This window comes from Cyanistes caeruleus, chromosome 11, assembly GCF_971803275.1.
Source record: "Cyanistes caeruleus chromosome 11, bCyaCae1.hap1.1, whole genome shotgun sequence".
NCBI lineage: Eukaryota > Metazoa > Chordata > Aves > Passeriformes > Paridae > Cyanistes > Cyanistes caeruleus.
In genome coordinates this window covers 1,339,653-1,355,447 of record NC_141711.1, presented here as the reverse complement: position 1 = coordinate 1,355,447, position 15,795 = coordinate 1,339,653, and the positions used below count along the sequence as shown (strand labels likewise).

At 50.0% G+C, this 15,795-nt stretch overlaps 1 protein-coding gene across 1 annotated transcript; it reads left to right on the top strand.

Annotated features, from left to right (window-relative positions):
* Positions 1-620: 620 nt before the first annotated feature.
* Positions 621-13,349, top strand: EDEM1 (ER degradation enhancing alpha-mannosidase like protein 1). Its single transcript, XM_086845100.1, has 12 exons — positions 621-1,072; positions 1,973-2,045; positions 3,338-3,441; positions 4,194-4,365; positions 5,452-5,635; positions 6,113-6,287; positions 6,779-6,899; positions 7,291-7,461; positions 8,030-8,103; positions 8,832-8,928; positions 9,647-9,832; positions 10,695-13,349. Exons 1-12 carry the CDS (start codon positions 702-704, stop codon positions 10,782-10,784), a joined length of 1,818 nt encoding a protein of 605 aa, XP_086701226.1. The 5' UTR covers positions 621-701; the 3' UTR covers positions 10,785-13,349.
* Positions 13,350-15,795: the final 2,446 nt, after the last annotated feature.

Here is a 15,795-nt window from a genome sequence, read left to right as displayed (position 1 = left end):
CTCGTTCCGTGCGCGTTCTGTGGCGCCAGGGCCGGCCCGAGGGGCTCCTGCTGCCAGCCCGGGCTGGGCTGCATAAGCCGCGGCTCACACATCCCACAGAGTCCCTGGAGCACCGAGCCTGGCCAAAACCCCAGGATCATCGAGTCCCAGCTGTGCCCGAGCCCACCCTGGCCCCAGTGCCACCTCCAGCCCTTCCCTGGCCACTCCAGGGATGGGCACTCCAAACCTCCCTGGGCAGTTCCAAGGCCTGAGCTCCCTTTCCATGGAGGAATTCCTGCTGCTGTCCAGCCGCTGTCAGCGCGTCCTTTCCCAGCTCTGCACCGCTGTGCCCCAGCCCGAGCGCTCCGGGGGAGGTTGTGATCGCAGGGCAGGGCTCGGCACCGGGGCAGGGCTCACGGCCCGGGCCTGTCCGGGGAGCCCCGCCGCCATCCGGCCCTGCCCCGGCCCTGCGCCCGGGCGGAGCCGCGGGCCGTGCCACGCCAGCCCCGCGCCGCCCCGCCCCTTTAACGCCGCCGGGCGGTGCCTTTGAGTGACGCACCGCGCGCCCTATGGCCGGCGGCCGCTCCCGCCTCCGCGCCGGCTCCACCAATAGGAGCGCGGGGGGGCGGGCCTCGCGCCTCTCCCAGCCCGTGTTTCCCTTCCGCTCTTAAAGTGGCCGCGGCGCGGTGCGGGCGGCGCCGCTGCGCTATGCGCGGGCGGCCATGCGATGGCGGTCGGTGGTGCTGGGGCTGCTGCTGCTGCGGCTCGGGCTGCAGGCGCTGCTGACTCTGCTGCCCGCGCTCGCCCGAGGGCTCTGCCTGCACCCGCGCCTGCCCTGCGCCGGCCCGCGGCCGCCCGCGCTGCCCGGCCCTGCCGCGGGGCGCGGGGCCCGGCTGTGGGGCGCGGCAGCCGGCGGCGATGAGTACGAGCGGCGCTACAGCGGCGCCTTCCCACCGCAGCTGCGGGCGCGGCTGCGGGACGCGGCCCGGGGCATGTTCGTGTTCGGCTACGACAGCTACATGGAGCACGCCTTCCCCCGCGACGAGCTCGACCCGCTGCACTGCCGCGGCCGCGGGCCCGACCGCCGCGACCCGTGAGTGCAGGGCGGCCGGGGGAGCGGGACCGGCGGGGAGCGGCTGCCGGGCCCGGGGCTGGGAGCGGCTGCCGGGCCCGGGGCTGGGAGCTCGGCCCGGGGCTGGGAGCGGCTGCCGGGCCCGGGGCTGGGAGCTCGGCCCGGGGCTGGGAGCGGCTGCCGGGCCCGGGGCTGGGAGCTCGGCCCGGGGCTGGGAGCGGCTGCAGGGCCCGGGGCTGGGAGCGGCTGCCGGGCCCGGGGCTGGGAGCGGCTGCAGGGCCCGGGGCTGGCATGGGGCCCTGTGTGTGTCTCCCTGTGGGTCAGGCTGGGCCCAGCCTCCTCCCGGTGCTGCTCAGCCGCGGTTAGGTGGTAATGGCCATAAGCTAAAATATAAGTTCCACCTCTGTATGAATTGTGGGATGGTTTGGGTGGGAAGGGACCTCAGAGCCCACCCAGTGCCACCCCTGCCATGGCAGGGACACCTTCCCCTGTCCCAGGCTGCTCCAGCCTGGCCTTGGGCACTGCCAGGGATCCGGGACAGCCACAGCTGCTCGGGGAATTCTGTGCCAGGGCCTGCCCACCCTGCCAGGGAACAATTTCCTGTTAATATCAAATGTGAAACTATTCCCCTTCAGTTCAAAGCCATTTCCTGTTGTCCTGTCACTCCAGTCCCTCTCCATATTTCCTGTAGTCTCCCTTCAGGTACTGGAATGATCTCCTTTCCATAATGGGTAGAGCTGTGGAACAGCTGCCTAAGGAGTTGTGGGGCCTTCCCCTTTAGAAACATTCCAAACATACCTAGGAACTAGATAGTTCCTGTGTCACCTGCTCCAGGTGACCCTGTCTGGACAGGGAGTTAGATTGGATGATCTGCACAGATCTCTTCCAACCTTAACAATTGTGTGTTTTCTGCTCTTCCAGCTCCAACCTGAACATCAACGATGTGCTGGGGAACTACTCCCTGACACTGATCGATGCGCTGGACACGCTGGCGGTGAGTCCTTGGCTTGGGGACACTGCTCTGGTCACCCCAGGGACTGCCCTGCCTGGGGGTGCTGCCAGGGCTTGCCCAGGTGGTGCTAACAGCTGGATCATGAGCTAACAGCTGGATCATAAACCAGCAGGGTCACATGGGGGTAGCACAATGCCAGTAGCTGGAGATGTCAGCAGAGATTTCCTGAAGAGCCAGAGGATATTTTGGAGCTCCTCCCCGAGGTTCATCTCTTTGGGATATGCCATCACTCTGGTGCTCAGGATGGGTGGATTTGAACTGGAAGTGCTGTGAGTTGCTGAGAGGTCCAGCAGGAGGAGGGCTCATTGTGTGCACAATAGCTGGAAGAGCTCTGGTTGTTTCACTTGGCAGAGAGGGCCTGACACTCACATCTGTGTGAAGAGTGAAGGGAAGGAGGGGAACACCTGTAAAGCTGCCTGCATTTCTGATAAAACTGGAAGATAATGTGAGGAGTCAGGTGCAGAAGGTGGTTTGGGCTCTTTGGGATGTAAATATATAGGTTTTATATATATATATATAGAATGCTTCCCATTTTACCTGGGACTGCAGCAGTGCTGAGGAGCTGCTTGAGCAGGGCTGAAAGCAGAAGTGAGGGAAATGTTGGGTTTTACTGAGAGAGAAGTTTGGGATCTGTGCTGCGCGGCTGATGACGGTGCCTTCATGTCCTATCACCAACAGGGCAGTGCTCAGGTTCTTTTCTCAAATGTGAAGGTTCTGGTTGCTAAAGTCTCTTGTGTTTCAGAAGCTCCTGCATGGGGGAAGCCTGTTCTCCTCATTGCTCAGATCAGACACGTGATGCTTCCCCTCTGGGGCTGGGTAATGGGGACAGCTGGCACCTGCTGCTTTGGTTAAAAATTTAGGTCTGTCCCAGCCTTTTTGTGAGCTCAGGCAAGCAGGAACCTGTGTTTTTCTTCCACATTCCTGCTCCCCTGAAGCTCAGGCAGAATTTACATCTGTCTCTGGATGCAGTGGAAATCACTTCCTAGGTTAGACCTGTAGGAAGCAGGCACAGGGGAACTCCTGGATGTGCAGTGTTGGGTCAGGAACCTGAGAGGTTGGACTGACCTTTGGTCAAATAAACATTAAATCAAACTTTTATTGTTCTGCAAGTTATGTTTTAAGCTAGTCTTAACTGTTGAACTGATAGTTCAGGCAGTTTGAACACTCAGTGTGCTAAATCTGACTGCTGGGCTAAGATGTGAACTTACCATTCTCTTCCCCAACTCTTTTCTGAAGCAAAAATTGTACAAACTAGCTTTGTTTTTCTGTAAAAGGTCATGGGAAACTCCTCGGAATTCCAGAAGGCAGTGAAGTTGGTGATTGACACGGTTTCATTTGATAAAGACTCAACAGTCCAGGTTTTTGAGGCAACAATCAGGTATGTGGTGCTGAGCTTCTGCCTTTAAAGTACTAACAAGGTTAAAGACTTGGTGTGTGTAATTCAAAGTGAAATCATTGATTAGGAGCTCTTTGGCAGGTTTTATTCCCAAAATTGTTCCTCCAGTAAGCTGTTTCTTAATCTTCTGTGGAAATATTCCATCCTTTCATACTGGAAACAATTTTAATCAGTCCCGTGTGACCTGGAGCAGTGAGACAGTGGCTCTGTGCTTGCAGACTCTGCTTTTTTGTTGTCACTCCTGCAGCAGAGACTCAGATCTGTGCCTAAGAAACAACCCTGGGACAGCTTTTCCCTGCTTTGTTTTGGTTTCATAGACTTCTGCTCACTTTCACTTTTATTTTAGATGAAAAAGTCTCTGATCTTGGAAATGGGTTTGGATCCTGTCTGATTTTAAAGGGTTTCATTTTCTGAGTGCCTCACACAGTGTTTGGCCTTTTTTTCTCTGAGTACTAAGTTTATCTAACACCCTTCCTGCCATTTGCAAGGACAAGCAGGTCTTCACTCCTAAACAGACTTGTTACAAGAACTCCTGGGTTAGGTAAATTTTGCAGAACCAGGTTTTGGGATACTGTGGCTGACAACAGCATGATTTCTACATATGTTCCCCACTGGTGGGGGAAAACCAGATCATCTTGTGTAGTGCCTGTTGTCAGACATGACGCCAGTAAGGTGTTCAGGTGAAGAGTGAGGTTCAGAACAGACTGAAAACCTGAATTTTCCTTTTCCCACAGGGTTTTGGGAAGCCTGCTGTCTGCCCACATCATAATCACAGACACCAAGCAGCCCTTTGGTGATATGACCATTAAGGATTATGACAATGAGCTGCTGCACTTGGCTCATGACCTGGCAGTGAGGCTGCTCCCAGCCTTTGAGAACACCAAAACTGGCATTCCCTATCCTCGGGTGAGTGGACACAGCAGCCCTGGGGGAAATAGGCTCAAAACAATGTTTCACCTGTCATACAATTTTAATTTTGTGCCCTTTTATGTACACTTGGGGTATTGAGCCTGCTCCAAGTTATTCTAAAATGACACAGGGGAAACTGCCCCAAGTTTTGGTGACATGGGTTACTCAGTTTGCTCCTTCTGTCTAGTAAATGTTTTCCCTGGGCTGATTTTTCGCTGTGTTTGTTGTTCCCTGTGGGTCAGGAGTCATTTGTTCCTGTGCTGTTTGGCTGGAGCATTCCCTGCCCTGTGTCACACAGCAGCAAACAATCCTGTCATTAACAAGGAATACTGTAAAGGCAAATAGCTGAGGAAAGGGACTCTGTTCCTGACTTGCTACTAAATTCTATTAGAATAAAACTCTTCTGAAATCTTTATCATACTGGGCTTGGAGTTTATAGTTTTCCTGAAGACTGCTCAGTGGGTACTCAATATTCCGGGATTCTTGGATGCTGCAGCTTCTTGTTTTAAGCAGAGGCAATTGGCAAGGAGAAGGATGTCACTACTACTGGAACAATCCTAAACTGCAAAACTATAATTAGCACTTGCCTGGCTGCCCTTAATTTCTGGAGACAGCAGTAGTGCTTTTCCTCCAGACCTGCCAGGCTGTAGAAATGTGAATTTTCACTTCAGTTCAGGGCCTGGTAAAGCAGCTGAGGGTGGTGTAACTTCCCTTCAGTGCTGTTCCATGGGGAAGGGGAGGAGCTCTTGGTTTCAGCAGCACAAACTGAGGGGCAGCAAAGAAGGAAAAGCCTGAATGTTTAATGGAAAGCATGAAAAAGTGGGGTGAAGTCTGCAAGGGTTAGCAAGTGTAAGAGAAAAATGAGGCCTGCCCCCTTTAAGCATGATGCTGTAAAGCTGGAAGAATATCAGGAATCCTACAGGAAAGCTTTCCAAGCAGCAGCGTGCTGGTTTTGTGTCTCTGTGCACATTTCACGCTGCACACTGTGCAAAAACTACCAAAAAAGCTTGTTCCTAAAGGTGAGGGTGCAGCTGTGAGCACAGCTGGCTGAGTGCAGCCCTGTTGGACTGTCCCTGTTCACAGGTGAACCTGAAGAAGGGGGTTCCTCCAGACAGCCACAACGAGACGTGCACAGCAGGAGCTGGATCCTTGCTGGTGGAGTTTGGGATCCTCAGCAGACTGCTTGGTGATTCCACGTTCGAATGGGTGGCCAGGAGAGCTGTGAAGGCCCTGTGGAGCCTCAGGAGCAATAACACTGGACTGCTGGGTAATGGCTGGGTAATGGCACAGCTCAGGCTGTGCCATCAGCTCCTTCAGGTGGCCTCACCTTTGTCCCTCTGCTCCCTCTGTAGCTGGTCAGCCACGTTCTCCTGGTGTTCCCAGGGGGTGTGTTGAGCTAGTGGTGCTTTGGGGTTTTGTAAGAAAAATTGAGTCTCTGAAACCCTTTAGGGCACAGGTTTTCAAATGGAATTTTTCACAGAACTGGGGAATGGAACTGAAGGCCCTGATTTGTATCCCCATTAATATAATTCAGATTGGCAGATGACTAAAAGTACTTAAAATAACTGTGTGTGTGTGGGTGTTCCTCAGATGAATCCACCACTGTAACACTTCATCTGATGCCAATCTTTGATCCTTCCTCCTTGGGAATTTCCAAACATGTAATTTTACCAAATCTTGTCTGGATTGTTTTTCTCTGATATACTCAGCAAAGTCAGACTAAACTTTTTGTTTGTTCTGAAAGGAAATGTTGTGAATATCCAGACTGGCCACTGGGTTGGAAAGCAGAGTGGACTGGGAGCAGGGTCAGATTCCTTCTATGAGTACCTGCTGAAGTCCTACATCCTCTTTGGGGAAAAGGAAGACCTGGAAATGTTCAACGCTGCTTATCAGAACATTCAGAACCACTTGAGGAGAGGGTATGTGATTCATTCAGCATCAATTCCCTGAGCAGTGAATCCTCCAGCAAGATCTGAAACGTATCTGTTTATAGTGCTTTGTGTCACACTCTGGAAAATCTGTTCTTGTTACTGTAAGAAGCAAAATCTCATTTCCATGGCAGTCTCCTCATTCCTCAGCAACTGATGGGGTGCAGAGAAGCCAAACTGGTTCCTGTCCCATTTAAAAATGTTAAGACTGAGAAAAGACTGGCACTGCAAAAGAAATGCATTCAATTGGCTGCTTTGCTCTTCTGAAAGCCTGATGTTGCCTAGCATGACTGTTTGGTAGAGATTCTGCTGGATAGGATACATCCCTTTATGAATGAGCTTGTCTGGGAGCGTGGCTGATGTTTGGTTCCTTTCACAAGGAGCCCAGCACACGAAGCAGTGGCTGCTTGCCTGTGCTGGTGGCAGTGTGCTGTGTTCTCCTGCAGCTGAGGCATTTCCATGTTGCTCTCGTTCCCTGGCAGTCGTGAGGCCTGCAACGAAGGAGAAGGGGACCCTCCCCTGTACGTCAACGTGAACATGTACACGGGCCAGCTGATGAACACCTGGATTGACTCCCTGCAGGCCTTCTTCCCTGGACTGCAGGTAAGCTTTCCTTCTGGTCAAGGCCAAGTGGGAATGCTTATCCTAATCCTGGGCTGGGAATGAGGCCGAGTTCTGAGCTGAGCTCCCACCTGTGGGTTTGCATCTGGCTGCTCTGATAAGAGCTCAGTTCAGCTCTGCATTAACACAAGAATGTGGAGAGGCCTGGCCTGCTCTCTGCTAGATCTGAGAGACTTTCAATTTCCCTCCTTTAACCTCAGCATTCTTATTCTGTGCTGCTTATACTTTTACTGCAAAGAACGAATACATTAGTACTTTCTGGGGGTTATTTTCTGCGTGTTCTATGGGAGAAGAGTTGTGTTAGGTGCCACATTCTCATCTTTGCTGCCTTGCAGCACTAAATGTGCATGTCTCTGGCTGCTCTCGTGCCCAGGTGTTGATAGGAGATGTGGAAGATGCCATTTGTCTCCATGCCTTCTATTATGCCATCTGGAAACGCTATGGAGCTCTCCCAGAGAGGTACAACTGGCAGCTGCAGGCCCCAGATGTTCCCTTTTACCCGCTGAGGCCGGAGCTGGTGGAGTCCACATATCTTCTTTATCAGGTATTTGACTTCTTGAGTTGCACATCATGGCTTGGCCAAAAGGCTTTTGTTCAGAAAGTCCCTTTTGCCCTGACCCGTGGCCAGCTGGAGCTGCCTGTTGTCATGTGGAGTCTCTGGGCAGGCACTGCAGTGTTGTGCAATGCTGTTGCTCTGCTGTTTGCTTCAAAAATAGCCTTTTTTTATAAGGAAGGCAAAAACAACACTAAACAACCTTTTCTAAAAGCTGCTGGCAGATTTTTACAAGGCAGAGACTTGTGACCGCTCAACCAAAATTGTTGAAGTAAATGTAACAGCTTCCCTTGCAATACTGTCCAGGCACAGATACAATAAACTAAAATTACTGTCTGCCTACAAGGAAGGGATCAGAGAGTTTGGATTTACTGCAGGTTTTCTAGGATTTGCACTAAAGCAAATGTGAGAAGCTTGCACTGGCTAATCCAAATCATGCTCCTATAAAGATAACTTTGCTGTGATACACAAGACTCTGGTACCAATAGGCCTTTGTTGTGTTATTTTTACAAGATTTCAAAATTGCTGACTCTAACTCTTGTCTGTCTTCCTTATTTAGGCCACAAAGAACCCGTTTTACCTTCATGTGGGAATGGATATTCTGCAGAGTTTGGAAAAATATACAAAAGCAAAGTCAGTCTTCAATGTTCTTTTCTTCTCTCAGTGCTATATACCTACATTTTATTATACAAATATTACATAGAATCCAGTCTGCCACATGTAGGTAAACCAGAAAACCCAGCCCTCCTTGAAAGCCACAAGTGATGATTTATTTATTGAGCACTTCTTTCCTTCCCATCTGAAAATGAAGCTATAGTCCATGGCAGCTTTATACCTTTGGAATTTTATCACTTGCCTTTCAAAATGCATTGTTGATGATCAGCTGCTAAAAACTGCTGAAAATAGTAGTTGGGATTTTTCCTAGGGATCCTGCAAGATTATTTCCCACCTCATGGTGTTTAGCTGAACTGAGGGATGGCCCCTAAGCCAGATGCTGTTGGATGTCAGCTCCCAGTTCGAGACAGCAGCAGTGAATCCTGACTTTAATACTGAGTAGCCAAACTTCTTGCAAGGCTCAGAGGGAAGACAATGAATTTTTATTCCTTATTATTAATTGACTCATTTCCTAGACAAATGTGCAATGATTGGCCAGGTCAGACATTGCTGTTGAGTGGGGTGCAGCTGATCACAGACCCCTCAGCACCCCAGGACCAATAACCAGTGAGTGCTTGCACAACACCATTGTTGCATTTGAACTTCACCCTTGGCAGTTGGAATGCTCTCAAGTGAAGGAGTGTCTGGGGAGCACTTTGAGAGCAGGACAGCTGGAACTGACCCCAGACCAATGTCCAATGTTGCAGGTGTGGCTATGCCACGTTGCACCACGTGGTGGAGAAGACGAAGGAGGATCGAATGGAGAGCTTTTTCCTCAGTGAAACCTGTAAATATTTGTACCTGGTACGTGTGTGTTCCTCACTGCCAAGACACTGCACAAAAATGGCAGAGGAGGGGGCAGGAGGTTATTAATTATTAATTAGAAACTGTGGTGGGTTGGGGATGGATCATTAATGCCAAACTGCTGGGCTCTGGGTTTGTGATTCAGGCTGATCTCTTCTTTGACCTCACCCCAATCCCTGAGCTGAGGCAGCTGCCCAGGAGTGGTTCCTGAGCCTGGAGAGCTGCAGGTCTTTGGGAAGAGGTTGGAAAGCAGAGGGAGCAGGACTGGAGGGAGCTGCTGCTCAGCTCTGAGCTATTGCTGCTTGCAGCCCCTCTGCCTGGAGCAGCCTCTGCTTTCTCCCCTCTGGGCTTGGGCACTCACAGGGGAAAGCATTTGGGCTCACATTGCCTGAGCCCCTGTTCTCAATCTCCTTTAGTGCAGAAAACCAAATAAATCTGTGACTGAGTGGATGCCAGCCTAGAAATGCCTCACAGAGCAGCTTAGAAAAATAAGGGCACTTTAAATTGTGTGAGAAGTTTTTCTTCTGCTCTCCTAACTGCTTGGATCAATCCCTTGCATTAAGACTATTTATTTCCATTTGCTCCAGCATTATTTAGCACTAAAAAGTATTTTTGTGTGATCCTTCAGAGCGTGAGTACCTGTTTCCAGCTCCTTGTTTACTGGGAGATGAAGGATGTGGCACACCTACAATGACTGTCTCTCCCATCTCTCCTTCAGCTGTTTGATGAAGAGAATCCAGTGCATAAATCTGGGAACAAGTTCATGTTTACTACTGAGGGCCACATCGTGTCTGTGGACGAGCGCTTCCGGAACTCTCTGTGGGAGGACATCCTCCCTGGACAGGAGGGCAGCGCCCCCAAAACCAAACCCACCGAGCTCAAGGCAGCCAACTTCAGCTCCAACGTAAGGAATGCTCAGGCTGCTCCTGCCTGGGCACGGGAAGGGGCAGGCAGGACAACCAGAGCCCTTTGGAGGTGGCACTGTGGAGTGTTTCCTTTAGAAATGTGAAGTACCTGAGAAGCCCCTGTGAAGTGGGGTGATGTGAGGGATCCTGGTGCAGGTGAAACTCGTCCCCTTTGAAGTATTTTGCAGCAATTTTTTTTGTTCTTTGTTAATTTACTTTCAATTATTTCTCCCTTCCCCTTTCCTTTGCCCTTAAAACTCTCCAGTGTTGCTGTCAGGGGCAAAGGGAGAAGCAGGGAGTCATCTAAACCAAACTTTGTCTTCCTCAGTGTGGTTTTGGGGGCTGTAGAGGGGACCTTTCTTAGCAAGGCCTCAACTGGCCCCAGAGCTGTGGCTCCAGTGCCCATCCCCAACCAGAACAGAACTGGTTTTAATCACAGAATGCTTCGAGTTGAAAGGAGCTTAAAGAGCATCTCATTCCACCCCCATGGGCAAGGACACCTTCCCCTAGAGCAGCTAAGGACAATTTTTTTAAATCTCTGTGTGGTTCCTTCCCTCCTCCCTGCAAAGCTCCAGAAAAAGAGCATTATTTTAAACATTCACAGTTGTCATAGTGAAGGAAATCTCAGTTGCACAACAAGCTGTGCTGTGTGTTTGGAAGCTGCAGCCTGCACTGAGGAAACACTTGCTGCTCATTTATGGGATTTGTGCTGGAAGTCTGCAAAGAACGAGGGAAAGTTGGAGTAAAGAGTGTTATTTGGTACAGTTTTCTGTACTGGGAGGATCTGAAAGGATTGCAGAGGGGATGGGCTTGCCTGGGTTTGGGTTTGAGTTTTGAAAAAGATTTAAATTTCCTCAACAGTGTAACAGAGTCCCTGATGAGAGGAGGTACCTGCTGCCCCTGAAGAGCAACTACATGAGACAGATCGACAGAATGGTGGGACTGATCTGAGGGACCCTGCAGGGAAACTTCAGAGGAGCTTGGGATTCCTCTGCAGACATTCCTCCCCCTTCAGCTGCTCCCTGCACAGGCTGAGTCCCCCAGGTGTCCCCTGGGCCTGGGTCAGCCGTGGACACAAAGGAGACGGAGCTCAGTCCGAGCTGGGGTAACCTCCTGTGCCACCTGAACAGCTCTTGGTTCAAGACTTCCTATGAAAAATGTTGTTGCAAATGAAGGCTGAATATATTTTAGGAGAAAAAGAAGGCAAATTGGCCTGTTCCACTTAGCTACCTCTTTGTAGCTGTGTTACAAATGTCCCTCTAGAGCAGGGTCTGGTATTTAATTTGAAATGACCTCGGGGCTTGGGGAAGGAGTGGGGAAGTGCAATTTTTTTACACCAAGTTATTTGAATTTTTCTGACTAGCAATACACAACCTTAAGGTCTTCTCAGGTAGGAACCCACTGGGTTTGCTGAAACAGAACTGCTCTGTGTACTCTTGGAAAGAGAACTCCTGGTGGTGTAAGAGCTGTTGGTAGAGTCTGCCATCCCTGACGCTCACAGCTGATGGAAGCTGCAGGGCTGTGAGAGCCCACAGCTGCAGGAACCAGTGATCAAACCAATCCAGGTGCCTTTTTGGAAGGGAATGGGGGGAGGGAAAGGGGAATTGCAAAGCCACTCAGGCAGAAGTTCCCAAAGTTTCCTTGTTTGCCACGTTGTAGTGCCTTTTCAGGAGAGATGCTGCTAAGAGCTGGTGTCACAGTACATGAAGAACAAACTATTTCACATTCCTGACAGGATTCATGTGTTAGTGCCTTAAGTTCTCTTCACTAGCAGGGAAAACTGAGCTTCCTTGGGAAGATGGAAAAGTGTTTCTGATGAGCTGGTTGCAAAATACAGTGGAGCCCAAAGTCACTTCAAAAGAGATATTTGGTTTCTTTTTTAAGATCCTGGAAGAGTATCTGTGAACTTCCAGGAGGAAAGCAGTTAAGGGTTTGAGGGATGAGAACAAACTGAGGCCAAAACAACTATTTTAAATATAACAAGTTGGGGTTTTTTCCAGTGTTTTTCCTGTTGCTTATATACTTCTAAATTTGACTACAGTTGAAGTAGTAGAATGTTATTTTTTGGGTTAATTACTTTTAAATTGAGGTATAAATACAAGGGCAACTTGATCTGCTGTATTTTCACCTTCTTACAACAACATTGGTTTCCATAAACCACGTGTTGCAAGTCAAAACATTTCTAATAAATATGAAGTTTGTGCTGGAGAGGTTATTGTTGGAATCTTTTAATGTACAGATGCATCTCAGGGACTTTGTTATAGAAACTTCTATTCCATGATAGTTGAATCTTGTATTCAGGCAGAAAAAAAAAAAATCATCAAGTCTTAGTCTTATTATGTGTATTTGAAGGGGTGAAGGGTTGGAAGGGGGAGAGGGAAATGTGTTAAAATTGCCCAAAATATTGCAATAGAGTGGGTTGCCTTGGTGTTTGAGGCAGCTGGTGATTCCAGCTTTGCCAAAGGTATTGCTGGAGTGTCTCTTTGAAAGGAAAACAGGAATTCAGGGTGGTTGGGAGAGGTTCAGGCTGTGCTTGCAGCCAGTACAGGGTGAGAAGGGCAGAGGATGGGCAGAGGCAGGGGCAGAGAGGGCTGGGCCCAGCTGGGCTCAGCAGTTCTGCAGTGGGAAGTGGTGGGGTGGGAGCCCAGCACAGCATCCCACCCTGGCTGTGAAAACTCAGTGAGCAGGATTCTGGGATGGACAGGGATCAGGGATGGATTGGACAGGATTCTGGCATGGCCAGGACACCAGGACAGACACACCCAGTGCACTGGTGGCTTCTGGTCCAGGTTTGTCCCTGAGCCCAGTGTAGCTCCCTGAACGTGGCACTGGCCACTCCCTGTGCTTGCGCCTTCTGAACTCCTGAGCCCAGGGCTGAATCCCTTCCAGAGCTTTCCAGAGAGAATTCCACCACCCTGAGGAAGTTGCACAACTGTTGTGCCATTGTGTTTTCCTTGTGATTGCCAGGAATAGTGAAAGGTGGCTGAGAATGGAGCAGCCCAGACAGGAACTGCAGCCTTCCAGCCCAACATGGTCAGCTTCCCTTGGGAATTGCTTTGGAATTTCTGTTGCCAGGTGATGTGACAGTCATCTTTCCACAGAAATGCTCTTTATCCTCACAGAGGCTGGTGGTAAAAGACTCTGTTCCTTCAGGAGCCAACTTTACCTCCTCTTTGTTCTAAAACTGCTTGGATATGTTTTTACTCTGTAAGGACAGGGCACCTGTTAGGCACTAAAATGAGAGTTTGTGTACAAGTGAATGGCATCAAAATGGAACTGGTGACAGTGCTGGAATCACTTGCTGAAACAGTCTCTTATATTTCTTGGTATCATGTGCAATATCAGGTTTTCCTAACTAAAAGTGCCATGTATGCTTAATTGTTATTTATCCATGAAGTGTTAACTGAGGACAGGAAACTTGGAAGAGGACCAAATGTGCTTTCATGAAATGTCCTGAATTTTCAACACTTCGCTTGTATTTTGCAGATCTGCATTAAAAAATAGTGTGTTTGACTACTCTGATGTGTGTTTGTCTTGTAGGGGATCTCCCTGCACCTTCTGTACACTGGGATTTCATCTGGTTAGAGCTGGGGGAATCCCATTCTTCCTGCAGGAAGCCCAAAACAACAGGGCTCATTCTTCTCCCCCTGTCCCCTTTCTCCTTGAGGATTTGGGGGCAGCTGAGAGCAGGGATTGATGTGGGATAAGTGAAGTGTGGCAGTTCCTGGTCTCGTGAGCAGGTCCTGACCTCCCTGCTGGGATTCCCAATCCCTTGTCCATGAAAAACCTGGTTCAGGTGGGAATTCTGCACCAAGAACCTTGCAGGGCTCTCTGCAGCCCATGGATAACCAGCCTGGGAAACAGCTCGTGCTGGGTTTGAGAACAGGAACGTGGAAATGAGCTGTCTGACCAGCACTTTGATTTATTGGTTCTCTTCTGCTGCTTTTCCCTCCTGGATTTGTTTTTCTCTGGCTGGCATTATCTCTTGTGTTGTTTCCTGCTTTGCTGTGCAGAGCTGATGGGACATTTGCTGTGTCTGGATCAAACTCCACGTTCCAGGGAAATGTCTGTTGAACATCAGGGATGGGAATTTTGCAGTGGTTTTAAAGTCCCTCTGGGTTTTTGGATAACAGACTTCTAAGTGTCAATCCTAAAGTGAGTGTAAAGAGGCTGAGACGCTGATTTTGGGGCAAAAAAACCCAGCCCTGATGTTTTCCCTGTGCCTGCACATTTCCCAGTGGAATCACTGCCCTGAGCCGCTGTTTGCTGTCATTCCTTATCTTGTCTTGCTGCTTTATCTGCTCCCAGAGGCTTGAGCAGCTCTGGTTTGGGACTGAGTGCTTTGATTGCAGCCTTTCCTGCCCACATTACAAAATTATCTCAAAAAAAACCCTCTCTGCCATTGCTGCTTTCCTGGGAGACGGGAGTGTAGTAAGATCGCTTGTGACACAAGATTTAAAATCCAAAAATGGGTTGGAAATTCGCTTTTTTTAGAGTAAAAAGCACAGGACTCAGAGTTGCAGAGCAGGCCAGAGGTCTGTGGTGCTGTAGCTCCGGTTTGCTTCCAGCAGAGCCCTCCCTTGTGCCACAGTTGGAGGCTTTGGCTCTGCCACTGGAACCTCGCTGTGTCCAAGGGGGAGCTCTGGGAAAAGCAATTCCACGGCTTCCCAGGAAAATGTGGGATTATCCCTGCCCAGGGAGCTGCAAAGCATCACCCAGTGGCAAAGGGGCTTCTAATTCCTAGGGATGGTCACCTTTATCCGGGCTTGGAACTGCTTTTGGGGAGGGATTTTGTGTCACTGATCACCTCCTGCATGGTTGATCCACCTGAAAGTCACCAATAAATGTTCCCTGGGAGCTGCTTTGTGCCCCTTCAGCCTCCTTTGTCCCCACACTGATGAGAGACCTTTGGCTTGCAATCATTTTACTGAAAAGCACCTTTTTCTCCCCAGCTATCTGTGGGTTTTGCTGCCTGGCTGTGGAGGAGGAGAGCTCGGGGCGGCTGCTCCAGCCTCACCAGAGCATTCCAGGGTTGGTCATTCCCATTTTCCAGGGGAGGCAGCACGATTGCTTCTCCAAACAGCAGCCCTGGGAAGTTATTTTTTATTTAGGTAATGCTGATAAAGCGGGGAAAGGCTTTATCACCTCATCTGGTGAGGATGCCCTGACCTCCTGCAGGAGCCACTGGGTGAACTGGGGGAACTGGGAGCAGCCCCAGCCCAGCCTTGGTGATCAGGGCTGGATTTACTGGGGCCAGGAGCGAGTTCCAGTCTCCACGGGGAGCAACTGGTGTGACTGGGAGTGCCCCAGTGCCCCCTGCCCTGGGGAGAGTGGGGAGCATGGGGAGAGCTCCCTGGAATTGGGATATTGTGGGGGAAACTCCCTGGAACTGGGAGATCATGGGTACAACTCTCGTGGCTTTTGGAGATTGTGGGAAACACTCCCTGGAATTCAGAGATTTTTGGGGAGCACTCTCTGAAACCTGAAGATTGTGGGGAGAACTCCCTGGAATTTGGAGATCATGGGAAACACTCCCTGGAATTTGGAGATTGTGGGGAGAACTCCCTTGGCATTGGAAGATCATGGGGAGAATTTCCACACTCCAGGCAGGTGCTCTAAAATACAAAAAACCCAGCCAAATTAAGTGGGGAGGGAAAAAAGAAATAAAATTTCAATTTATTAATACTTCTGAATAATTGAAATCGCTCTCTGGGCAAAGCCCAGCAACTTTCCAATAATGGCAATCTGCATACTGTTAATTATTTATAATGTTCATTTGGGCTAAGTCATTGCTAACGTGAACAGCTCTTGGAAAGTTCCATGAATCATCTTCCTTGTGGTGTGTCAGCAGCGTGGCTCTGTCACAGAACTTCATATGGAACACAAAACTCTGGCCTGAAAAACTGCTTTTCCCCCTCCTTTGTTCCAGAGGAGATGGATTTTTTTTTACAGCAGCCTTCAG